At 37.0% G+C, this 27,305-nt stretch overlaps 2 protein-coding genes across 5 annotated transcripts in view; one reads left to right on the top strand and one right to left on the bottom strand.

Moving 5' to 3' along the window:
- Window positions 1–27,305, bottom strand: part of STX2 (syntaxin 2) — a 70,360-nt gene that overhangs the window by 25,715 nt on the left and 17,340 nt on the right. The gene's annotated exons all lie outside the window — the stretch shown is intronic.
- Window positions 12,028–27,305, top strand: part of ADGRD1 (adhesion G protein-coupled receptor D1) — a 140,521-nt gene continuing 125,243 nt past the window's right edge. For 2 of the 3 annotated variants that reach the window (XM_057414922.1, XM_057414920.1), the window contains exons 1-7: window positions 12,028–12,819; window positions 12,916–12,952; window positions 15,443–15,526; window positions 18,724–18,819; window positions 20,356–20,478; window positions 24,858–25,037; window positions 26,230–26,484. In XM_057414922.1, the coding sequence (XP_057270905.1) occupies window positions 12,751–12,819; window positions 12,916–12,952; window positions 15,443–15,526; window positions 18,724–18,819; window positions 20,356–20,478; window positions 24,858–25,037; window positions 26,230–26,484 (844 nt within the window). In that variant the 5' untranslated portion in view covers window positions 12,028–12,750. The remainder of the gene's footprint in view (window positions 12,820–12,915; window positions 12,953–15,442; window positions 15,527–18,723; window positions 18,820–20,355; window positions 20,479–24,857; window positions 25,038–26,229; window positions 26,485–27,305) is intronic. The other variant, XM_057414921.1, reaches the window with a different exon arrangement.

Genomic DNA, 27,305 nt, shown 5'->3' with positions numbered 1-27,305 from the left:
GAAACTGGTAGAGGAAATGTTTTGCTACTTTTCACTGAACCCTTAAATGCAGGAGTGTCATAGGCTCCCTTAGGAGCTTCAGTAGAAACCCTAGCTTTAAGGATTTTGAACAGAATATTTTTTAGAAACAGTGGAGAGCACTTGTCTGCAGAAATAGAAAATCTGTTTGCTAGGAAGGATGAAATCTGCCCCTCTTATGCCTGCAAGTTAAATTTGTCTTTTTCGTTTGGAATTGATTCTGTTGTGTGGCTCATATAGCCTTAGTCTAAACTAGTGGAGGGAACAGTGCTGAGGCAAATTGTTCTTTATATCTTTGCCTTCCTGAAACAAGAATAAACCATCTAATAGAAGCCAGTTATTCTGACCTGTGGTGGTAGCGCTGGTTGTTTTATTCACCTCATTTAGTGGCAGGAGCTGATTGCTATCAGTCCTGGTTTAAGAGGGCCCTGTGTCTTACAAGTAACTGAAAAGCTAAGTCTGCTGCTGCTTTGGTCAGTTTGTTTTCATATGGGTGCATTAAACTATAGGCCAGTTTTGTATATGTGGTGATTTTAGCGCTGAGCTGAAAAGTTTGCCTTTAATAATATTTTTCCTAGTACAAGCAGCTATATGAGCATGTTGTGACGGAGTTTTTCCTTGAATGTGTCCTGTAGCACTTCTGATAAGGTACAAGTGGTCAGGAAGCATCACTGATATTTGTGTTGGGAGCGTATGGATGACTGTGCTGTTCTATACCAGCAGCTTTTTCGGAGAACACCCAGGTCCTTAGACTGGTAAGGGCAGTAGTGGTTCTGACTCTTCATTGCCCTCTGATTTGTTGGCAGCTGTCCTTGGGTGCAAACTATTGCCTTTCCAGCAAAGATGGAAAAAAAAAAAAAAATCCTGTTTCCTCATTTGATTTAGAGCTCACTTGGCTGCTTGATAAATGGTACAGTTAAACTTGGAAGAATTTTAAGCTGGAGAAGAAAGCTTGATAGGATAAACTGTTGGAAAGGCTTTGTGGGACTTGCTGATGATTCAAACCATACTCTCTTTATATATCTAGTTATTGAATGATAGTAGGACTGTTGAGATAGAAGGCTTGTTGTTTAGTACAGAGCCTAAATCTTCTTAGGGTACAAATTTGAGCACCCAAGACCAATAGTTTAAATTGGGCTGCGTGGGTGACTTTCTTGTATTTCACAAAGTGAATACATTGTTCAGTGAGTGAATGCCACTTCCCGAAAATTCTTGTTTTACAAGCTGCATCACTAAAAAGGGCCACTAGTTCAGTATACGAGCAGTTTTTTTGATTCTGTTTTGATTAGCCATAGTTGATGTCTACCTTGCTGTGATCCTGGAATTCTGGGATTTAAAGAATCAGATTCCTGTATTTCTACTACTTGCCTGGGGTGCAGGGAGTATGAGAATGAAATGTTCTCATGTATTTTAAATAGAATTTCATATTCTGTAACACAAGTTTTAATGTTGGATCCGCTATCTCGGAAGTCACAGGCTTAATATATTTAATGTAAATATTCAAAATTGAATTTCCTTAGTATAGGAGGCATGAACTTGGCTTACTCTCAGTTGCCTGTTGACATGTTAATCAGGACTGAAAAGGTCAGCTAAACTCTTCAGTCACAGAAACCTCATAAGGTGGTTGTGATAAATAACATTTAAGAAGAAAACTAATCGGTGTCAGCCAGTGTCCTTCTGATCATAATGACTAAGTGATGAAATCACTGATTATAATCTGAAGCATCAGGATCTCCCTTGATATGACTATTTAAATTTTCTGGATTTAAGTCTTAAGCTAAAGGTAGCAAATGAAGTGACTGATGTAAATAGTTCTTGTTTGGTTTCTGTTTCTAAGGTGAGAAGTTGCAGGAGCCAGTGCCACAATCTGATTTTTTTTTTTTTTTTTTTTTCCCCCCCCAGGTGAAATACTGAGTTCCATTGTGGTTACTATGTAAGCTTTGCACTATACCAGCCCAGTGGTAACTTGCTGATGACTCTTTGACATCTTGGTGACATTTGAAAATAACACGGGAGGGAGAAAATACATGTTTTCCTTATACTGAAAATATGAGAGACATCTTCCCTATCTGGCTTTTTTTGATGGATTGCACCATAAAACTGCTGAAATTTCCAACTTTCACATTGGCTTTGCAGGGCAAGTATTTAGGGGAAAGCAAGCAAACTAAAGAGGCTTGTTTGATTTATAAATAAAAAGGTCATAGTAAAGGTGAACTTTACATACCCATTGCCTTTGGATTATGCCTTTTAATTACTTGTATCAGTTTTACTTGAATACCTAAAATCATGCCTAATTATAAAACTTTTTTCAAGATGCAGCAGACAAGTGCAGTAGTTACTCAACCATCATGTATTAAAAAAAAGAGACGTTTGAGACATATCATCTGTACCTTGAAGTGCAGGAGTTGTTGGCCAGGTATGTGAGGCTTAAAGTACATGTGTAGTTCTTTGCGCACTAGCTGAACATGTCTGATGTAGTTTAAAAAACTTTAGTGGGAGTTGGAACATTGAGGATTGCTTTTGTGGTACCAGTTGCAGCCGCACGGTGGGGCACACTGTCTGCGTAGCTGCTTTGCTCCAGCCCTATAGTGTTAAGTCGAAACATTACCTGTTGGGGCTGCACGAGTGTCATGTATTCTAGAAGGGATGCTCTTAGGTTTATTAACAGTAGCAAATGGCTATGCATGTGCAGTAGCAGATGCTACGTGATACAAATTTAAAATGGGAGTATGTAAGAAGTTTGTGGGTTTGTTTTGTTGGGTTTTTTTTTGTACACTGTTTCAAAATAAGATAAATAAAAATTTTAGTAAGACTAATTTTTTTTAAAGTTAAATCCATGATGTATTTGAAATGGACCAAGACAGTTAATTATGGGATGATTTTTGTTTTCCTGATGCTGTTAGCATAGCACTGCACTGGCACTGCCATCATGTACTTGTTTCTTTGCCTACTTTTCAGTACATTTAGATTAAAAAATAAAAAATTATAAGGAACCAGCCAACATATTGGTAACTGACATGGAATTAAGGTATAGCATTACTGGGGGGAAGTATCTGTGCATTAAGTGCAAAACAAAAATATGGTAAGGAATACATAATACTTAAATCTAGTACGGTACTGTGTTGTTTAACTCGTGTCTTGACCTTGTAGTCAAATTGCAGTATAAATAACAAAATTAACAGAAAGCTTGAAGAGCTTGCTGTAAAGAGACTAAGTAAGGTAGAGAGATGTCCCTCCACTGAGACCTCCAAATTTAACATGAGGGCCAGAAGAACTGCTGGTAAGATAAAACAAGCAGAATGTTGCATGAGGCAATGAGATGACAACTCTGTTGTAAAGGGCCAAATTTCTGAGAAGGAATATGAAGGACCTCAAAAGTGGGAAGAAGAAATCATGCCACAAGGTGGGTTGCCAGAAAAGATATAAAGAAAGATAAATATCTAGAGAACAGTATACTCTTATGTTAATAACATACTAATGATTAATACGGGATTTTATGGTTTAGTGGTAGACTTGACAGAGTAACTGTAGCTGTGACTTTGATCTTAAAGGCCTTTTCTAACCTAGTTGATTCTATGATTCCAAAACTTAACTAGCTAGTAGCCATTTTACTTAATAGAAGTCTCCTATTGGATTTCAAAGCAAATAAATGAAGGCAGTAGGGGGAAAGAAAGATGCAGATTGGAGAGGGAGGGGAAATGTCAAAACTCTTCTGGCAACTGAGAGTGTGTCTAAATGGTACTTCCACAGCAGATAATTTAAAATAAAGACTACTTAGTACCCAACAGATTGTGAAGACTTCCTGTACCTTTACATGAGAGGGGCTGATCACCCATTGTTTTTTCTTGGAAAGCACTTAAGGTAGTGCTGATGTTATACCATAGCAAAAAGCTTTAAATACAAGAAGTGGAACTAACAGAACATAATCAGGTTGGTTCCATCACTCATCTTGGTTTGTGCCAGTCAATCAACTTTGTTGGAACTTCTGTGATTTAGATGTAAGCTGCTTGGGAAAATTAACACCCTGCAACTTGGAGATTACTTGTCAGGTAGATGTTTTGCCATTTTCTTGTAGGTGAATAACTTTGCAATTTCCAGATAAGGTAAACAGCTGGGACATTCAGTAACATGGAAAGGATAAATATGCTTTAGGCATATAACATATTCTGTGTTGCAGTTTGGAAGACACGTACCCTGGGGCAGGCATTTTTGTATTGCCTGTTTTATTGCTTTTCCCTTTAATTCATTTTGCAAGTGCTTTTCAACTGCTTCTGTTACAGGTTTTTAAACATGTAGGGCTGCCTCTTTGATAGGTGTGTAGTGCCTTGTACAACCAAGACCAGGTCCTGACCTGAAGAAAAACATACTTACTTTTCATGGAAATATTCTAGATCAGACTTGTAGAATAATTGCAAATGAAAATGTATCGGTATAAAAACCTTCTGCATTTGTAAAACTAATAGAAGAAAACTGTGCTATCTGCTTGGGTTAATTATGCTTTCAAAACTTTGTATTTCAGTTCTGTGAACCTCTATTGAGTGGATACTTGCTGCTAGTGGTTTACCACTAGCAGAGGACTCATGTTCTTACCCCACTGAGCAATGGGTAAATCTTACTTATAAATACATGGCCTATATCTCTGATCAGTCAAAATCTGACATTTTAAATTTTATCATGCAATTTTGACAGGTACTGCCTTGACTAACGAACTGTTTCATATTTAATTCTACAGATGTGAATGATGATGCAGGTATTCCTTGATTATTCTGTGTCCTGTTGTTCACCCCAGCTGACTTTGCATGTGCTAAAAAAGGCTTGGAGCCCAAGAGAAAGAAGGGAAACACTTAATCTCTTGAAAAATCAGTATTTCTAGTTAAAAAGGATCTGAAGAATCTCATGTCGGTTGTCTCTAGCTGCAAGTAACATCTGAAATGACATTTACTTAAGTCTGTGAAAATCTCAGTTACAAATTCTCTAGAAAAAGAAAAGGTGATCTTTTTTGATCTCCATATCATGCCTGTTTACATGGTCAAAACCTTATTTTGAATGTTTGATTTTATTTTAGTTTGCTTTCCTGCAGTATGCAGTAAGAACAGTGACAGATATAAATGGGATTTTTTTTCTTTGGTTTATTTTTTTGAAAACATGAGTTTAGCAAGTTCCATGATTCCAGGGTGTGTTTTGTGGTTTTATAATCTTTGGGATGGCTCTTGCAGCCAACATGTGATTTCTCCTGTCAGATTTATAAGCATTACAGCCCAGTGATGAGTGAACCAATAGGAATCTCACTGGTCAAGAGAGTGCAGGCAAGAGAATTTGTGCTAGGGTTTGGTTTATGTATTGATTCTTTCCTATCAATGGAGATCTAAAACCCCAAGACTCCGTATCTGAAATTGCAGGGCTTAGGCTGGATCTTAATTCTGGAATTCAGTTTTCATCCTTTTAAATGAATGGGTTGCATGCCAGATTTGATGACTCTTCAGATCTGGCAGATTTGGAAGCAACTGCTGATGTTTTAGCCAGCTCTTTGATTTCAGTACCCACCCTCTCATTGCTTTTGCACTTAGATATAGAGTAAAAAACTACAAAAGACAGGAACTGTGCTATCCACATAGAATGGAAAGTCTTTAATATGCACATCAGTAATTAGGCTCAGATGTTCTTACTGCAAAGTAATTTGCATTGGCTTCTGGGTGTGCTCTCTCCATTTGTGCTAGTAAACTTGTTTCACAAAGCAGCTGAATGAAGGAGTTGCTTTTGTCCGGAAGAGCAACAAATAACTAAGTAAATCTGTAAGAGGAAAAATTGGCACGAACTCAAAAGGCAAAACTTTGTAATGGTGAAAGACTTGGGTAATTCAGAAAGTCTCACTGCCTGAATGATACCAAAAACTATGCTGTTACAAGCAATGGCATTTTGGCAAGTAAGATTTGGTTTAATCACGTAAAAAAGAATCTGCATAATGTTTAATTTATACAGTTGTCCAGTTATATGTAAGCTTGACATCAACACTGAGATAATTGGATTTGATTAAATCTTTGGGATTTGCACAAAAGTCTAAACTGTTTTTCAAAAATCAGATGTTTTCTTCAGTGTATGGATAAAGATGTTCAATGCACTGCCGCAGTGTGCCCCAAGTCTAATGAACAGCATGATAAAGTAAATATACAATAGATTAATCTGCTATTAATTAGTAAATGGGCCTTAATTCAAAGAAATGTATAATTGTAGGATGTCATTAACCTGCTTACTTGGTCTCTGAATCATCAAGTTCTTAATGTTTTCAGAAAGAATACATTAATCAGATTCATATTACATATATAGCACAGTAAAAGTATTTTCATCTGATTAGGCCTAAATTTCATTCTCGAAAAGCTGTATTTTGTTTTCTGGCATAAATCGGCAACTTCTCATTTTCTTAATTAGAAAAATATTTTTCCATCGTAGCATTTGCCTTTTTGAATGAACTCCAGGATTTTTTGTTTGCTTTTTCCCCAGTCAGAACTGTTTAGTTTGTGCTTTTCAGTATAGTCAAATCGGACAACTTCATGCAGTGTTTTCATGAGTGTAGTTTATTTTCTGATTAATTTTGGCAAAACAGTCTTTACTACTTGATGTATCCTAACAACCAGGTCCTGCAATGGCCGCTGCCGCCCTTTGATCATCTTCTGTTGGCATTGTGCAAATAAGAACTGTAATGCCTGGAGTTCTACCTGTGAAGCTTTCTTCATAGCTTTTGTTCTCACTGATCTGAGAAGCATTTGAGTTGCTCTTCAGCAGCTATCTTTCTGCAGGTAGATCCATACCAAAGTGGGGGACACAGTTAAAAGCTCATAGCAGCTTGTTATGCCACATGTAATAGCTGCTTATTCGCAACATTATCTTTGTGCTCTTGAAAGTCACAACTTTGAGGAGCTGCACTTTATCAAGAATTGGCCTACTGTTAATCACAGCACTGCTGTAAGGCTAATAAAATCTGTATGTATTCATAACTGTTTCCCATGCTAGTAAAGCTTCCATGTCCCTCCCATAGCATGCATTCTCTCAAAGGCAGTACTAGCATTTATAGTCTGTACAAAATCATGCATAATCCTTTCCCATAAGATCTAGAAAGTCTTGCTTTTATTCTCTTTTAAATTAAAGTTGTTCTTTATAATGCATTGAGGGGTTTTGTTGGCTATGTATTGGGAATTCAAATCTATATTTCAGGATTTGCATTGAAAATATTAGTGTTGATACTGCTAAAGTTAAGATTTGAGTATGAGGAAAAAATGAAAATTACATCCATGATGTCAGAAGTTACAGAATCATAGCAAAATAGAAATGGATGGGACTGAAAGAAGTAATCTAGCTCATCCTTCTGCTGCAGGGTAAGACTGTTTTCATAGTTGACAAGTGTTTTTGTCTAGCCTGTCCTTCAATACATCGAATAATGGAGATTGAACAGCCCTTTCTGTCATTCACTCCTGTGATGTTCTGCACCAACACCAAGCTTTGCTACCTCTTATTCCTCTCCACTGAGTGTGGAAAAACAAATTTGGTTCTTTACACACGACCAAATCCCTCTGTACTTTGTGGTTTCTCACTCTTGACTCCTGGTTTGCTGGTGACTCTCTCCCTACACCCAAGCACACAAAACTTTTTATTTTTTTCCCCTCAAGAATGGCCTTAGTCATCTTGTTGTTAACCTGCATTTATGTAGTGAGTTACGTGTGTGTAAATAGAGACCATCCTTTCATGTTTTTTATTTTGACAGTTGTACCTAGGTTTGAGACCCAGAAAAGACTGTTACTGCTCTAGGCAGCATATGAACTTCAGAAATGGTGGCTATTTCCAGGGGACTTTAGATCTAGGAGTTCATTTCTGATTAAAAAACCAAACTCACAAAACAACACCAACTCCTTCAAACCCAACATCTTTTTAACAGATTATGTAAAAATAGGTAGATAGGGCATTAAGATGAAATTAATCTTAGTCCTCAATGCAAAAATAAGCATTTTTATTTTGTAGTTCAATGTACTGAATAGTGCAAAGAGCAGTAAAGTGAAGCTGTAGCAAGCTTTGGCATAGTGTAGCAACCAAAACTAATCAGGTTCTTGGGTGCAGTAGACCATGCTCTTTTGGTAATCAGTGCTTAAGTCTCAGCTGTGGTGAAGTGGCTTTGCTTGCAGCCAGTTAAACCTTAGAAATGGTGAGGAAAGCCAATGTAGCAGCTGTGGCCACAGTCCCCAGTTTAGGAAGGTGACTGCAAAGTCCAGGCAGAGTTTGTGGGACAGGGATGCATGCCAAAGTCATGGGGCAGGTGACTGGCACAGATGGTTTTCATATTGGATGATGGGAGTGCAGTTAGCAGGGGCAGCATCTTCATCCTGTATTATTTTGTCCTTGTACAGTAGTAGCTAGAGAGAGTACTGTTTGCTGAGTCGACCTTGTTGACTGTGAATAATGCAAGAGTTTCTAAATACAGGTCTGATGTGCTGCTTTGGTAGTGAATATGTCAAACTTAGGGTCTGAGAACTAGTGCAAAACCTTCCTATTGGTACAATCTTATCAAGACCAACTTCATAAGTTAAGAACGAATGGGGTTGGGTTGTTTTGTTTGTTTGTTTTTAGTCATCCATTTGGTTATCAAATGTTCCTTGGAATGGACTCACAAATCTATATTGGAATAAGATGGTATAAGGAAAAGGTAATAAACTGTTAAAGGTGAGCACTTAATCTATGAACCTGTGTCTGCTTTAGAGGTCTGTGAGTAAATAACATCACTAAAGTAACTGCTGGTATAAAGGTGTGCATTGACAAGGTGGCAAGCTTAGTACAGGGTCTTGTTCTGGTTCCTTGTAGTTGTGCAAATCTAGTCAAATTTCACCTATGTACATCTGAGTAGTTTAAAGAGAGTTAGTGGGAGGATGTTCTCTGTAGCAAAGGTTAGCTAAATTAGTGTATTAAACTATGAGGGGTTTTGTGTAAGCGAATCAAATCAATTTTGTAACTACTTGCCTTGGATGTTCATAACAAGCTAGAAAATTTAGCACTAAAATTTCAAATTTAAGTGGATGGATGTTGATATATCTGCTGTATCCACCATATTAATACTGTTCATTACTGACAAACAAATTGATCAGGGAGTCATTTGAATCCAGAATATTTATTAGTTTATTAGTAGAGACTCTGATATTAGGTAAGTTTTACAAAATCTAGCTAGTATTTATTCTTAAAATAACTCCTAAGATGTTTGTTAAAACATTTCAGTCCCAATTACGCACCAGCTCTCTTGAGGAAAGTTAATGATTCCAGTGAAAACAAAGGAAGAAAACAGTATTACAGATTGTCTTCTCTAGTATAAAGCAGTCTTTAAAGGATTATTCTCTCTGCTTGTGTTTACATAGTTAGTAATAAAGATTTTTAACTTCAGGTTATTATTCATTTCCTGGCAAATGTCAGGTACCGCATTTGCTGATTTTTCTGTTTCAATAATACAGTCATTCTGAGTGAACATGAAGTGAACAAGGAAAGCTGAAAATGGAATTGAAGAGTTTAATTATCGCATGATAGATCACACTCACATTGCTCTGAAAGTGTTGCAACCAGCATGTAACAACTGAGCTTCTTTTCTGTTAATCCTTTGTCTTTGAAAGGCTCCCATTTTCCAAAAAATAAAAGGTATGGGGAGGAAAAGGGGGAGTGGAGAGAGAGAAACCTGGGGCACATCATTTCCCAGTGCTGTTTGCAAGCCTGTGATTGTTGCTACACATCATCAGGCTTTCTGTTCTGTATAGGGAGCTCATTCTACCTGTTGGCAAATGTCTGAGCTGTAGCATGTCTCCTTGGCCTTTTTGCTACTCTCTAATTAAGTGGGACAGAAAATAGATGGCTTTTCATGGACCCCCAGCACTGTAATGTGGGCTTACAGCTCTAACCCCTTTAGCAGGGCCCCAGGACAGCTGGTGGGAGAGCTGTGCTGGGAAGAAACCTATCCAGCAGGCTTAGTGTGAGCTGCCCATTTACCCAGCATATGCAGACCTTTGTGCTTTTATTGACATGTAAGTACTTTAAATGGACATTATTTCATCTGCAGGTTCTTCAATCTACTGTGATTGTTTGTCTTCTGATTGTTGGATCAGTTACTCCTTGTGTGCCAGATGCCTGGTGCTGCCTCTGGTCTGTGGTGGGAGCAGTGTGACTTTTCAGATCAGGTTTCCAGAGGATCACAGGAATAAATTCAGAATTTGTTTCTGCAGATAATTTCCAATGTCTGCTTGCAATTTGCTGTTTCCACAGAAATTTTTGGCAGTGTACCTGTTTGCTTGGATTCTCACAATTGTTTTGGTAAGCATATTCTTTCCCTAGACAGGCCTCTCTTGGCAAATATTTCAAATTCCTGTCTTTCTACATTTTAGCTTTTTTCAGGATTTTTTAGCTGCAGCTTTGTTATTTCTAAGGGTGGCTCTGTTTGACAGTACATGAAGCAGAATTCCTCGGATTTACACAGAATTCCTCCTTTTCCTTCAGGATATAGAAGAGTTTGTGGCTAATGGTAATGAGAGAATGAGTCAAAAAAAAAAAGCCACAACCAAGAAAGCAAAAGTCAGACTGGTTTAAACTACATGGGGAAACTAAATTTTTGAAGGAACTGAAATTCAAAACTTTCAAAATTATTTTGTTGCAGATAAAATCTGAGTTACAAAATAAAAAATTAAGCTTCTTTCAGTAGAGAGGTTTTGTAGTATTAAATTTTGGTAACATTGAAACTTTCATATGCCACATGAATGTCCACAATTAATTTTTATCTCTTTAGTCTTTGGACCCTGGAGCCCCATCTACTCCCCAGTCATCTGCAAGGGGCTAGTTACCACCAGAAGCTTTGTTAGTTCAGTATCCATCCAGGGTATGGATAAACTGGGTAAGTCAGGACCACAGCTACCACCAGCTGAGCTTCCATCTATGTAATTTCTATGTGAAATGTCAGTGTAAAACTGTTTCGTCCTAAAAGTTAAAATCATCTAGAGTTTGGTGCAGAAGTTGTAATGAAGTAGATGAGTAATAGGGCTAATATACTGTAAGGAATAGAGCTAAGTAAAGGAACCAGGCAAATAGAGGCTGATAGAGGTACCTGGAGAGGTGGGGCCAAGAGGCACAAAATGGATGGGAAGTGAGCGAGGGTAACTAATGTTCAGACGATAAGGCATAAAGAGGCAGTGACAGGCATGGAAGCAGGAAATGTGATCACTTTCCTATAATCAGGAGCTTATGTATCCATTGATTTTAGGCAAAGAATGGGGCTGAAAACAAAATCCAGTATATTGATGTAGCTTTTGGCAAAAGCAAAGGTAGATAAAATAATTTGATTTTTGTTGCAATATAAACATGGTCTGATTCTGAATTTTAGTTTCTAGTCTTGCCTACACCACCTTGAAATTGCTCATATGAGGATAAAGAAAAGGGGAGAAATGAACAGGGAAGGAAAGGTTATCTGTTTTGTTAAAAGTACTACTATTACAATTTATTTCACTGAAAAACTTGGAGGGAACTGAAAACCAAGTTTTACCATAAAGGAGTAGATTAAATGAAGACTAGCCACAAGTTTTAGCTGCTTTTTTTCTTTTCTGTGTAAAATGATGGCTAATATTTGTGATGGAGTATAATTGGGAGGCTTTTAAAAATAGTTTAAATGTAATTATCTTTTATATATAAAATAGTGGCAACTATAGAAGTGTTTTCCTAGTTCTTCTACTGGTTTAATTGTGCAGCTTTGAGCAAATCAGTGAAATCTTTAATGCCTCAGTTTCCCCTTCTTGATATACTGTAAAATTAATCCCTTAGAGTGCCATGTAGTTTAATTCAGTACTTTTTTCAAGTCATGCTTCTTCAGGCAGAAATACAATCTGTTGTTTTAATTGATGTATCTTAGCTTTCCTTCAAAACTTTCTGCCCAAAACCTGTTTTATTTTTCTTAAGTGTTTGAATTAAGAGCAACTTGTTGTGCCTTTGATTCTTAAGTGTGCAGTGTGCAAAGAGTAGTAATCTCTTTTATGTGTTTGCTGAAGCACGCTGATTTGTTTCCACTTGTTCCTAGCTGGCTGGTGTTAGGACCCAGAAAAGAGACAGCAGCAACGTGATATAAATAGAGTACCAGAATGGGACAAAGTTTGAGGAGAAAGTATGACATCACTCGGACTTTCTCTCCACCCAAAAAGATCTGGGATGGAGGTGCAAATGTGAGCTGGACAATTGAGGAGTTAGCAACTCTTTTCAGTTCAGTTTCAGAGGAATAGTGAGAGTTACATGCTCTATGTGCTACAAGGAAGTACGTTTTCTTGCTTGCAAAACTAAAACTGGCTTCAGATCTCTGACAATATGAAAGTAATTTGAAAGGAAAACGCAACCATAGGAAGAAAGTTGAAAACAAGATCTTTTCTTTTTGGCACAGATTGTAACAGAAATATTTGACTTCTTTCCATGGAACAGTACAACTTTTGGATCTGATGCACATTTCTTTTAATTTTCCTCCAATCACAGTAATTTATTTAGAGTTAAATGAAGAGATCAAAGTGTGAAGCAAATGAACACTACTTAAAGGTTTGGAAGGATATTTTGCTGTCACTGAAGGAATGGACTTTTTGAACCTTCATGGAAAATGCATCTTTTAATACAAGAAGTAGCAAAGGAAAACTTGTGATTGAAATCTTATAGAAATTAGATTTCAGTTTTACCTTTAAACTGAAATAGACCATGGAGAACTTATCATCTCTGCTCTCTTGTCATTATTCTCTGCTGATTTTATTTCAGTACAAATATCAGGTAATGTTCTGAATATGGTCAGTATTGAGCTATATTTGGATCCCTCTTTGGAAGTTTTGCCTCACTGTGTCTCATTATGTTATGTTTTATGTGCAGGTGTACGGAAACTATTCCCAGTTACCCAAACACCCAGGTAAGGAATGTTCTATTTGCATTTTATGACAATGTGCTTAAATGTTTATTTGCTTTTTTGGTTTGTATTTTTTAATTTTCTTAGTAGCTCAAAAAAACTGTGATCCTATATTTAATGTCAACTACATATTAAAAAATGTAATAGTCTGAAGTATCAGACTGTACCTGTCATTTTAAATTCAGTAACTTACCTTCTGAAAATTCTGTGCAGAATGGAGAAGAATGGTTTGCATTTGACAGATAGAAAATACAAACTGTTTATGTTTTAGTCCTTTTTTTGAGCATGACTTTTTGAATCGGACCTTTACTCAGCCTCTTTTCTTTTTCCCCTCAATGAGTTCAGCATTTTCAATTCAGTGATTTACAGTTAGATATGCCAGCTTGTGTACTTTGCTGTAGTTTTGCATGGCTTCAAGTTGTCTCCCCTCCTCCTAGTCTTCATGCCTCAGTTTAAATTGCTTATAGACCATATTAAGGATCTCTCAGATGTTTTCAGTGTAGAAAAAACTTTCTTAAAGCTTACTTGGGGTCTGTGTGTAACTGCAGAATTCTTCTGGTTTTATATAAATAGTTTAACCTCAAGCCTCATGGTGGTGTACAAGTACAATTTTACTGCTTTAGCAGTGCATGTATTGCTTTGTGCTTTAAGTTTTAACCATATGTAATTATTTTCAAACAAAATACAGTGCGATGTGGCAAAGCCATGTTGTCTGCTATTGCAGTAGATTCACCCCCATTAGTTGCTTTTGTTCTGCCTTCACTAGAAAGCAAAGAAGTATAGTCTCATTTTCTATAGATGAGGATCACTGGCTTCTAGCTGAGGAAATGGGGTGGTGGTGGGGGGAGCTTCCCACATTAAAGGTGTATGTTACACAACACCTATTTTGTAATATAGTGTGTGTATGAGTAATGCTTTCTGAATTGGAGCTGGACTTGTAAAGAGGTCCTGTGATTGTCCTAAACACAGCGTAGTTACCTATTGAAAGGATATTGCCTTGAATGCAACTAATACTTGGAACAGGTATTTGTTTTTGGAGATCTTCTGAAGGCTGATTGGCTGGTAGTGGGGCAACAGTGTGGCTTTGTGTAGTTTTGAACTGGCAGCTGGGAAAGCCATGGGCATGTGGGTCTAGGCAATTCACTTTGCTGCATGTATGTTTTCCTTCCAATTATTTTTGTGCATTTTTGCAACCTTTTAAATGTAAGCTCCTTAAAATATAACTGCTTCTTAGGAGTTTGATGCCAGCTTTGGCGTTGTTGCTATGCTGCTATTACTGCTAATAATAAAATTCTTGTGCCACGTTATGACAGAGGTTTTTTGCATCAAATTATTTTCTCCCTGGATTCTTCATTTCTATTTGTCTCAATATTTTTTTCTACCACCTCTCTTAACTTCAATCCTTTTTCTATTTTGATACATAAAGATGTTAGTGGGAGCAAGAGATATTTGTATATAAGCACACTGTGAAACAGCAGGCATGTTCTGTTCTCTGTGGAGTGGAATTAGTAGTTTGATTAAAGTCAGATAGAGGTATGTTAGCACAGGTAGCCTGTGTGGATGCTCTTAATAGCATAGCAATTTATAACTTCCTTTAGCAGCAGTCAGAATATGTTTTTTGAAGATAGAACTTAAGCACGTGTGCAGATGTAGTTTATGTGAATGCAAAAACCCTTGTTCCTAGATCCTGTTTCCTTGACATGCTTTGTCATGCTCAGCTTAGTTGAGTTTGGGTTGCCTGGAACTTCTAGTCTGGGTTTTGTATATGCTTATTCTGTGTCGCTATTTGCTTATGTTGGCAGTACCCTTCTCCTTTTGTTAGCAGTCGTGCCTTTCTCTGTGTCTTCCAAATATTTAAAGGAAAGGTATAGGCATAGAATCTCATCTATTTCTCTGAAGACATCCCCATCTGTGGTAAGACAGCTTCAAACACTTCTAGTCAAGTAGGCCAATAGTAGATCCTGGTCAGTTATGAATCATTTGTTAGATATTGTTTAGGAACAAAAATACCTGGGAACTTCAGTTCCTTGAGTCTGAGAGAGCTGAGTTACCTATGAAGGAGGCAGGAGCAGTGGTACTATGCTATAAAGGCTAAATACTCTCCCATGCTCTCCCTTCTCAGTGCTTTGTGCTATCCATGGTGTGTTTAGAACTTTGAGTAATGTTTTGAAAGTCTTGAATGATTTAACTGTTACTTCAACAAGTGCAATCCGGTACAGTAACAGGGATTTATTCAGAGATTGTTGCACATTTTAAGTGCAGTTAAAATAAAAATCAGTTGAGCTTTAAAACCAAATTTTTTGCAGTGCTCAATCAGATAGTTTTAGTCTACTCTGCCATTTTGATCTGTCATCTTGCTTATGTGCTGTACTTGATTTACATAAAAACCTTGGCTAACTATTGACTTCCCTTATTGCTTTCTTCTGTGGCAATTTAACTGCACTCCTTGTTTGCTCTTACTTTAATAACCTTTTCATCTGTATTTCTTGACAGGGTTCAAAGTTCTCGCATCAGCTTCCCACTACTGGCCATTGGAAGATGTGGATGGAATTCATGAATTTCGGGATACAAATGGAGGTAGATAAAGGATTCGTTGACAGTGGCAATAACATAAGTATTTGTGGCAGTCTGTAAGCAGAAAGGGATCAGAAGAAATGAAAGGGGTTAGGTTTTGTACCACAGCAGTTGAGATTCTTTTTTTTCAGTTGATGTTTTTGCAGTGCTCCAGTGTCCAAATGATAACGTATTTGTGAACTGATTTTACAGAGTATTCTCAGATGTTTTATGAGCTGTCTACGCATTGTTAAGGTTATAGAGAGAAAAGTTTTATGATGCAAAGGGTCATTGAAATCACGTTGTTGTTGGTTGCTTTGGTACATGCTAATACACTCAGTGACTGAGATAGCTGGATATGCTGGCAGTGAAGTGCCTGCTGCTTTTTTGAAGGAGTTAAGTGCCTGAATTCTTCATGCAGTTTGAAAATTCCGTGTACCATCTACAGAAAGAAAAGTGCAAGTTCTTATCTGTATACTGACCCACTTCTGTCTGCTTGTGGGTATTCCCTTAAAAGCAGTATTGCAGCATTAGTACAAAATTTTTTTTTCAGTCGGACAAAATAAAGATAGTTTTGGTAAGACAAAACTTTCAGTGATTTGAAAAAGTCAGTTGTCAGGACAGCAGGATCCCTGAGGGAATGGTATTAAAAAGCAGTTCGGTTGGATTTAGCAGTTTTCTGGTTCTGATGTTTCACATCAGTACCAAAAAGGGTAGTGGAGGTTTTCTGGGGATGTGCAGGTGATGTAATTAATGGAACTTTGACCAAACCAGTGTATCCGATTGCAGCGTTATGGGTTTGCAGGGCCATTCCTTTCAGATGAAGTTTTCGGGTATGCTCTGTCTCCTTTTGAGACTCAAAGGTCCCTTAGTATTATTCATGTGGAGTTCTTATTCTCTTCTGACATTTTAGCCAGTTCCAAGTTTGGTTGATGTATGTTCCCCGGTATTTTCTACACTATGGCTACCACCTTGGCAGTAGAGCTACACAGTTTTGTACTTGTGCGAGGGGTAGGCACTGTACTACTACTGGTGACTGCAATATCTTTACTCAGAAAGATGCAGAAGATTAAATCTGGAGTTAGAGACCTTTACAACCTTACATGAAAGATGTTAACAAAATTGAGAAGTTACTGCTATTTATCATGCAAAAATTGCGCTATCAGTCTCGGTTCCTAAGTAGGGAAAAAGATCCATGTATTGTAAGCTTAGACTTTGACCCATCTTGCCACAAAACTTCTTAAAGGAATGAAATTGGCTCGCCAGAAATAAATCTGGGCAATATTCTGCTCCCGTTAGAGGCTGATGGCAGCATTCCTTTTGACTTCAGTAGAATCATAATTTGGCTTACAAAAAGTTACCATGTGAGTTCTCCAACAGTGTGTTAAAGTATTTTTCTGACACTGTAGTTTCGAGAAGAGTAAAGCACTCCATATCTAGCACTGTTTTAGCACTTGTGTTACGGCAAGGTTATTTTTGAAAGTGCCTGAAAGAGCGCAATTGCTATAAAATATAGCAATTGCAAATTAATGTTGGATCATTATTCAAGTTATGTTAAATTGCTTCAGCAAAATTCAGAAATCTTTTCAATAATATTTTGGAAAAGATAGAGCAGAACATAGAAAGTTCTTGATCCTACAAACCTTCACTTACAGGAATTGGACTGGCTAACATGAGCAATCTCCTTTGACTGCTATTATGACATTGTGTTAAATAACTTTACAAAGGAGCCAGCTGCATTACTTTGCTGAAAAAATGTTTGGAGGACTTTGTCTTACTATTGTTGGCAAAGGATGCCAGGAGCAAAAAGTCTCATTCTCTGCAGAGCAACTCTGATAATGTTGAATTTTTCTTTAGTGTACTGGATAGTTCAAATTCTTCAGTTGCTTATATTGTGTCTTATAATACACAGTTATTCCTTCAGCTGCCTCCAGCAGAGTTCTTATGTATCTGTCTGAGATTTGACTTTGATATACCAGTAAAGTTTTCTTTTTATAATTTAATGCAGGTGACAATTTGCTTGTTTTTGATACCATTCTGATTACACAACCCTTCTGTTTATTGCTAGAGCCTGCCTTGTTTTTCCACTCATCACATCATGCAGTTATTTTCATTCCATGTTTCTCCTCTTAAATCCTTGAAGCATCATAATCTGTCCGTCATGTTAATCCATTTTATTTGTTGAAGTCATTGTGTGTGAAGCCAGATTTATATCTCTCAAAGCATTTGTGTTGTGAGAGTGTCAGTGAATTAATTTTATCATCTCAGCAGTAGAAGCAATTGAAGGGAAACAATCAACTTAAAATATAGCAAACAAAAAAAGATGTGGCCGTGTTCAGGTTTCTCATCTGACCCCTTGTTTTCCACGTGTTTTTATCTGGAGGTTTTAGCATGTTTGTTTTTGTTTGGTTGTTTGTGGTTTTTTTTTCCCTTTAAGAGCATTTGCCTTTCCCTTCTATAAGCTCAGTTGGCTTAAATTCCAAATCAATGTCTATTTACTTACATGGGCCTTCCCTCAAGCTCTGTTTGCCTGCCCTGGGTAAATAATTACAGTGGGCAACGTTAAATTATCAAAATTAAAAAAAAAGAATAAAGTTTTATTGTCAGATATAAAACAGTTGGGTTTTTTCCATATGTTTAGATGGACTTTCTCATATTTTAATTTATGCCCATTGCCTCTTATTTTTTCACTGTATATAACTAAGGAGAGTCTGGCACTATCTTTAGTGTCACTGTGTGTTTATACACATTGATAAGATCCCTGAGCTCTCTTATGTCCAGGCTGAGCAGTGCTAGCATTCTCAGCCTTTCACTGTATTTGCTTCAGTAAGTGCATGTCTCTCTTGTACTGGGGAGTCCAGACTTTAAATTGCCCATAGCTTTTGCACCAGTATAATGATTTTTGGTATAATTGCAGAGCTCCTTACCAACATGGTCATATTTGAGAGCTCTTCATCAGCAGTTGCACTTTTTATTAGTTTTCCTTTTCAGTTTACTGTAAGAAAAAAAAATGTTTAACTGATACTGCATTTATTTACCTTGTGTAGTTAAAGAATGTAACATTCACAAGTATACAAGTCCTTAGAAGTGGTTGCATGATAATTTTAAAGGCCACTGATCAACATCTATATGTTGAGAGATATGAACTGGTCAATTCATTACTGATTGTGTTTATTCATTGTTTTGCTTATTTGCTTATTTTCTTTTGTTGTTCCACCCAGCTCTAAGAATCCACAACTTCACTGTGCTTCCTTCCCATAACTCTACCTTTGTATATACCAATGACTCTGCCTACTCTAACTTCTCTGCAACTGTAGGTGAGGATTTAAGTATTTTTTGTTCTGCATTTGTCAAGGTTGGATGGTTCTTGTAACATTGGATTCTAAGTTAACGTTGAGTTTTGATTCATGTGGTCATGTGGTAAAGGTCTGTTTATGCTAACATTGTCATCTGTTATTGAAAAAACACTCCTGCAATGTTACCTGAAGTACCCTAAACTCCTGGGAGAGAGATCATCATGCTAAGCAGTAGCCCATGGGAGAATGGGCCCCAGTGGTCCTCTGAAACTAATATTCGTATTACACTTAAAATAAACTGAGATAACATTTCAGAGGAACATAAAGAGCAGGTCTGATTTTCTTATTGCTTGCCTTTCAAGGTTAAAAGGAAAAAGAAGCCATTTGCTTTTCGCTATTTCTTAGTAGTTTTTAAAGGACACATTAAGACAAAACCAAGCAAATCTGCAAAGCCAGGAAGTAAAATTTTGTCAATCATGGCATCTTTGATTAACATGATCAGTTTTTTTTTTTGTTTTATTTTGTTTTTTTTTTTTTTAAGGCAAGAAGCAATCTGGGTAGATATGTCCTTTTAATATTTTTCCTTTTTTTACATCAAAACACCAGGAGATAAAAGTAAAACAGAAAATGACAACTCTCCAGGCAGAAAACTGATGATTGGAAATCAGCTACACAAGCATAAACTTAGTAATTTAATTTAAGTCACTAGCATTCATACTTGTGTAGGAGCAAGTGTCCACGTTACAGTTGTGTTTTAACTCACATGTTCTTTACTTCTTGGAAAATCTGACCTAAGAAGAAGGATGGAAATGATAACACAGTCATTAGGACTGCTCAGATTCTTGGAGGGTTGTATTTGAATGCTAAACCCACTATTTTTCTACCTTCTAACGGTGAAAGTGTTCTAGCAAATGTGAACTCTATTAATAATGAACTTCAAATGACCCTAATTCCATTCACTGCTTTCTTATCTCCTGTATAGGCCATTTGCATAGTTCATGCATAATAAGATATATTCAGTATAACATTAAAAGGAGTGACATCAATGGCAAGGGAAATACTATGGAAACAGACGTGCATTATCTTAGGAGTAAATCTGGCTAGATGAACTTAGAGTTCAAGTGACTAAAGAAATGTTTGCTTCATTTTCTAATACACAGTCAAATTTTTAAAAGAAACTAAATTTTATTTCTCAGTTAGAGGCAAAACTTGTTGACTTCTTCCTCGAAGTGGGGAAGATATGAAATGAGACTTATCTGTATGGTTCTTGAAAAAAAACATAACCCTAGAAACTCCCGAGAAATAAACCCCACCAAACTTGAGTACAAAACAGAAAAAAAATAGTCAAGCAACAACAACAAAACCCAAAACAAAACAAACAAACAAACAAAAACAAAAAAAAAACCAAAAACCCACAAAAAAAAAAAAATCCCCCAGCAAAAGTAAACCTACAGTTGGGACTGAATAAACATACGAGGTATACAAATGTAATAGAATTGTGTTTCTGGGAAGTTTTGATTTATATAAATATTAAACTAGATTTTTCTTTTCCTTTAGATATTGTAGAAGGAATGGTGAACAAAGGAATTTACGTCACTGAAAAGAAGGGAGTTACCTTTCTCTTCTTTGGAAGCTATCAAAATTCTTGCATTAGTAATCCAGAAGTTTGTGGACCTGAAGGTTAGTAAATTCATTAATTGCTATTAACATTTCCTTTGCTGTCAAGTTACGTAATTCAATGACTATTGTTTCCTTCCTCATTGGAATGAACTCTAAATTACTAGCTTGACGCATTCCTGTATTGAATTTTAAAACAGTTGATTGTTGCTGAAAATATAGTCTTTCCTAACTGCAATTTAAATTGGAATTGATCACCAGCTACTCAATGATTTACAGTGCAATTAAATCAAACAAAAACTAAAATAAGCTTTCCGTGCCCAAAAATTTTGCCTGTGGCGCCAACTTTGATCATACAAGAACTGCAGTTTGACAAACAATAGAAGTTGTCCTGCAGGTTTCAAATTTAGTTTTAAGAGACAGTTTTTCAGTGTGGCCTCTTAACAGGAATGTGGTTTTTTGGCTTGGGTTTTTTTTAGATTTATCTTTGGAAATAACAAAATTAGTTTTTTTTCTCTTCCCTTTCCTCTTCTTGGGCTATGTTCACAAAATAGCAGGTAGAATGGGGACACAGGTTTGAAAATGTGCTGATTACAGGAGGTCATTAAAACTATTCGACTGTCAAACCAAACATGCAACTAGTCACTAGCATAGAACATTCACTGGAGACTTGAAGTACAGTAGAAACAGATCAGTGCAAAACTGTGGCTTTCCATATGTAAACTCCTGCAGCCCTTAAGCTTGAGAAGTATGGTTAACATTGATTTTTCTGGCTTTTATTGGTTTGGACCATTCTTCAGACAGGTAACATCACCTGAAATAGGATTTTTTATTTAGTTGGTTTTTTTTTTTTAGCTGCTAAAGCAAGAGCCATGTATGAACCTTTTTAGAAATTAGGCCACACTCAGACCAGATGGTACACGGCTGTTACCTGAGAGTATTAGGAAAGAGTAATTCCATGTCCTACCATAGGTATTTTTCTTATACATGCTGTAGCTTTTCATACCCTTTTTTTCATACCACTTGGAAATACAAATAATCAGTAAGTCATATTATTTCTACATCTATAGTATAATGTAATGATAACAATAAATCATTTTTATAGTGCCAGAGCATTCCCAGTATCTCTCTAACAAGAACATTAAACCCATAAAACACTGAAATGTTCCTCAGATAAAATGTGAAATCATATAAACAATAAACACTAAATCACAGTAGTAGTATAAAAAAAAGAGGGGGGGGCGTGGGCTAAGCCAACATCCCTTTATCTAAACAATGTGTCTTTGTTTTTCTCCAAATCAAATAAAACCTGCAGCAATGATAAGATATAATTTTATTCAAGCCTCCTATTGCTTAAACATCCTTTGATGTTTGCTTGTGACATTTGTGTGAAACTGGTGTTAAGTACACTTAACAAGGGAATGCTTTCTGAAATAATCTCGGGATATTTTCAGATGAAATATTACAAGCTGTGAAACAAAAATCACATTATTTTTTTCCTAGGCTAAATTTCATGACATTTCAGAACTCTTTATTTTGAATTGAGAAAACAAGTTCTTCTTGTTTTTTAAAACATTGAAATATTCTTCCCCTGCCTTCCTCCTTTCATTAGTAATTTTTAAACAATGGTTTTCTGTAGAGCAGTTTTGGCCTCATTGAAGTGGCATTTTCAGTCAAAAGAAGTATTTTTGAAAGATGCAAGAGAACGTTCTCTTAATAGTCACTTTGAACACAGGAGGAGCTGAATTTGGTCAACATGTGGAAAGTTAAAGAAAAATTAAAAAAGCGGTCATATGCACAACATAGCACTTCATAACTGTGTGTTTGTGGTGTGCCTTTAAGTTTTATTTTGGGAAACCATCTCTACTGCATACATGCTTTATTACTTAGTATCTCTGCCTACATCATTTAAACTTCATCTCCCAGCCTGTAAGGGAGGAATACCAGCACTTCGGTATCTCTCAAGTGTGATGAAATGCTGGAAAAAATTTGAGACTTTGGCAGAGGAATCTCAGTAATAGCAGTAATAGATTAACGTGGTCACTTTTGGTGACCTTTTGAGGTGGTGAAAGATGATGGTCCATTTCAGCCTGTTACTTGTGTGGTAAAGAGACTGAAGTATGAACTCAGGCTCATCTGCTGATGAAGATACTGCAACTTGCTTACAACAAGCCTCAAATTCTTCAGTTGGGAGTTCACAGCATTTAAAGCTTCAAGCCCATATCCATCAGGATCTAGCAAACTGAGACTGATGATGTTCATATACTGATTGATTTCTAGGAGGCCAATGATAATTGATTAGTATTTCCACAGTGCTTATTTTATCATGTTTAAAGTGTTTAGGGAATAGTATGTATATCTTGTAAATCGATGGATGCTGCCACGAGGATAAACAGAACAATTAGACAGGAAGATACTACAGTTATTTATTCTGCGGTAATATAATTTTAAACTTTTCTGCTAAGAAATGTGAAATAAAAAAGAATTTACATTCCAGATAGTAGTGGGGAAAAAATTTCTAATGACTATAGTGAGCTGTTTAAGGCCTTTGCATCTTTAATCACATAATTGTGAAACACAAACAAACCAAAAAGTTATTTTAACAGTAAGTGTACATAATAGCTTGAGGGCTTCATTACCTTGTGCTGAGCTATCTGGTAGCAAATTGGTGAAGTTCATACTGCTTAGGGGGCCTGCAGAGGTGCTCACTATAAAATCATCCAGACAAATACTTTGACTACAGATCCAAAGAGCATAGTCAGCAGGTTAAGGGAGATGATTATTTCCCTCTGTTCAGCGCTCATGAGATCATATCTGAAGTACTGTCTCCCATTTTTGACCCTTGATACAGAAGAGATGCTGACAAGCCGCAGTCCAGCTGATGACTTAGGGTGCTGGATAGGATGACATGGGAGCAGAGGCTGAAGCTTTTTCTTACTCCATGAAAAAAAGGGAATGCTAAGGGCTGTCTTCAACTATGTGGCTATAGAAGCAGATGAAGCTAAACAATCTTGGAGATGCACAATGAAAACATGACAGGCAACAATATAGGCACATTGTACCACAGGAAATGCTGATTAGATCTAAGGAAGTATGTTTCCTTGCAACATTTGTGGCCAAGAATTGGGGTAGTTTGCACAGCAAGGCTATGCAGTCTGTGTGTGGAGTGACATTAAAAATCACAGCTGAGCTCTAAGCAGCCAGATCTAGCTCTGAAATTGGCCCTGCTTTGAGCAGGCAGTTTAGACTAGGTGATTTTCAGAGTTGTTGCCAACTTAATTCACTATGTTTCTTTGTGGTAAACCTCTTCCACTTCTTTACTTCATAAAATTTTTCTCAACCTGCTCTGAACTCGGATTTTATTGTTAGCACTTTGTACTATGAATGATGAACCCTTTCAGAGCTGTTTAGTTGAGCCATTTTCTTTCTAATTGTATTTGACTGAAGAAGCTCTACTGCAGAGCTATTGCGAACTTGTGCAATGCAAAGGAGGTTTAATTTGCTACATGGATTTCAGTCAAGCCTTTAGAGGTAGCCTTTATTGAAGAAACAAGCCATCTTACAGAAATAATATTTTTTTACTAATGTGCAATCTGAAGAGCTCTTAAATTTTATGGTACAATACTAGAATTGACTGTTAATTGAACAGGTTTATTTGTGGTGAAAGTTAATCATGCACTTGCAGGATTGCCCTTGAGTTTTGGGAAGAATTCTGTGATTTTTTGGTGGGGACCTCAGAATTTCATCTGTGGCTCTGCAGATGTTTCTGTCCCTTTCTTTTATATTGGATCTTTGCTTTCAGCAGTTATTGGAGCATTGAAGTGTGAACACACAGGTAGTAATGTGCCTAGAAGAATTAAAGTGTAATTAGCAAAGGTTGCCACTGAATAAGCATAGGCATGCTCGCAGCCAGTTAGCCCATCAGTAGCTTGAAAGCAGTCAGTGTACTATTTCTGGCTCTTTTGGCATTTGGTGAACGTGAAAAAAAGATGCAGATGCTAGTGGAGGATATGGAGGTATGAGAGCAACTTGTGTTTTGAAATACGTAAAGATCACAGGAGGAAAAGGGCATCGTCGCAGCAGGGTGAGAAAAGTAAGGAGACTGGAGAGATAGGGCCAAAGGAATGGAAGCATAAATATGTACAAAAAAAACCTAAACCAACCAAACAAAACTTCATTACTTTAGGTGCTCAAAGAGCTGTAGTTTTAACTGATAGAAGCTACTCGGAAAGCAGTGATGTCCTCATGTGGTGCAAAACTGAGGAAGAGATGTTTATTCAGTTTGAGCTGTTATAGCATTGTTGATTTTAAAAATGCTGTCCTTGTTTATGCTAGCAGATCATCTGTCCTCCAAAGCATTCCCACTCCCTCTCTCCTACAGAACTGGAAAACTTTAATTGCATTTGTTTTCTTCATTAACATCTCTTGCTTCCTTTCATTAGGAGTAACATTTTCCTTCTTCTGGAAGACTCAAGACCAACAGGCTAAGTTTCTCCCTGCCTCTGGTGGACAAGTAATTTCCAGTGGTTTCAAAATCTGTTCAAATGAAGCTGAAGGCTCAGTGGAATTTTACACCCGTGGAAATGCTATGATGAAGTGGAAAGCAAGCTTTAGTCCACCAGGTAAAATTTATTGTATTTTTTTAATTATTAGTTGTTTTATTTGACTTTATTCTTGCACAGAGGTGTAATGGGTAAGAGCACAACTTCAGGAAAGTGGATATATAAAAGTAGCTGTAGAGCTCTGTGCTTAGAAGTTCCCTTGATGTGGGCAGAGAGAAAAAGTTTGATCTGAAAAAACAGTGATACTGTATTATAGAACATTTGCAATTCAGTAACAGTCCCCAGACCCAACTTCAGTTGTTTTGTGAAGTGGAATTGTTATCGACATCAAAAGATCGACTGGTTGGATGGAAACTTGTGTGAAGAATTCAAGTCAATCCCTGACAGTTCTTGCTATATTCTAAAAATGGATACATATGCTGTCCTGTACTGCCTCCTCAATTAAGGCTTTTTTTTGGTAACTGCCTAACTGGGTGTTCAGTGCTTTGGTCATTTTGCCATCTGTGGAGTGTCAAGTTTTTTGTGCCATGGTGTAGTATTAATAGACATTTTGATACATCCCATATCTTCCTGCTTCTGTCCTGTTTATTGTTGAGGAGCAGTAATACCTTGTGACTGGAATAAATTCTGTTCTTCTAGTAATGCCAGTGACAATCACTAAACCTCTTCTTGCCTTAATTTACTACCTGAACATTGTTAAAATAGGACTTTCTCACCTTGTAGTAGCAGAGTTTTTAAAAGCTTGATAAATCAGTGCGGAAATCTTATTTTAAGATAAAAGCAGCTAAATGGTAGAATAATTTATGTATTTGTGGAATATCCGATCCAAGCAAAATTAACATTATGGTTTTGGCCCTCTAAATATAAGAGAGAAACGCTCACAGTTTTTAATTAATCTATTTTCTTGTTCTCCAGGTTTAGCAGTCTTTATGCTATTCTTGCGGAACTGTGTTTTGAGACAGAATTGAAGGGACTTTAAATCTTGGCCAATAATACTTAGCAAGTATAATTTATGAAACTGCAGTGAGCCCAAGAAAGAGTTCAGAGAAAAGCTAACAGGCATTCTGCCAAAGTATGGGCTTCCCCATGGGTATAAAGATTAATATACATGACATCAGCATTCCATAATTCACTCTTAGCACGTCCTATACAGCTCTATAGCATTGCACAAGTCAGCAAAAACATACTGAACTGGAAAGACTCTAAATGGAATTGATTCATGGGTTTTGCTGTGATTTTTGATGTTTTGCAGGTCCTTACTGGACTCACATTCTTTTTACTTGGAAATCAAGGGAAGGACTGAAAGTCTATGTCAATGGAACTCTAAACACAACAGATCCCGATGGGAAAGTTTTCTATGATTATGGAGACCCCACTGCAAATCTACTGACTGGAACAGAGGGGGATCAGACCAAGCGCTATGTGAATGGGGCATTTGATGAATTCATTATATGGGAGAGGGCACTCACCCCCAATGAAATTGAGCAGTACTTCACAGCTGCTGTTGGTGAGTATATATATGCATTGTTGTCATAATTAATATTCTGTAAACATGCTGACTTAAAAATGTTTAGTGTGTAGGGTTTGTGTTCATTTTACATCTTTTTTGCTGTTGAAGCTTTTAGAGGCAGAAGTTGTCAGTTATGAATGTCACCAAAACACTCAGCTGTCTTTGACTGTGCAGTTTTTTCATCCTGGGTTATAGCTCCTTAAAAATGCCATAAAGAAAATAGCAAGACCTGAAGTATACAGCCATTGTTAGATCCCCTAGCATCAAGAGCAAAGGAGCAATAATTAAACTTGAGGTACAGCAGTATTAGGAAAGACTGACTCCAAATTTCTAACTTGCACTCTGGTTGTTATGTAGCTTGGAGCCAAGTGACTCAGTGTGTTCCAGCAGATGGGGGTGATAATGGTTATCTCTTCAGTTCCTGGAATGATAAAGACTTACTAACTCCTGTATGTCTGTGAACTCAGAGATCAGCCGAAATGTCATATAAAAGACAGAGGATCAGGATTAGAACAAAGGCTTTGAAGACTGGCCAGTAAACCCTGCCAGTTGTTCTGTGGATCTTTTTCAGTGCAAGAAAGTCTGTTGCTATTAAGTGCTTGTGTGTGAGTAGCAGTTAGAAAACATCCATCTCGGGAAATAAAGCTATGGGGCATCTGGAACATTTGGCTTGCTGGTAGTTTCCCTGCTTTCATTTATTCTTACTAGGTTACTGGGAGCTAAAGCAGTTACACCCATAACTCTTGTGCTTTTAAACCCATGGGAACCATTTTTACAATGGAAAGTCTTTTGAATAACACAACTTCTGATGTGTGCCT

Source organism: Pezoporus wallicus, unplaced genomic scaffold (genome assembly GCF_028554395.1).
Source record: "Pezoporus wallicus isolate ANWC-B61680 ecotype Strahan unplaced genomic scaffold, APGP_CSIRO_Pwel_v1 contig_8047, whole genome shotgun sequence".
Lineage (NCBI taxonomy): Eukaryota > Metazoa > Chordata > Aves > Psittaciformes > Psittacidae > Pezoporus > Pezoporus wallicus.
The sequence above is the reverse complement of the archived record's forward strand: the minus strand, read 5'-3'. Positions and strand labels throughout refer to the sequence as shown.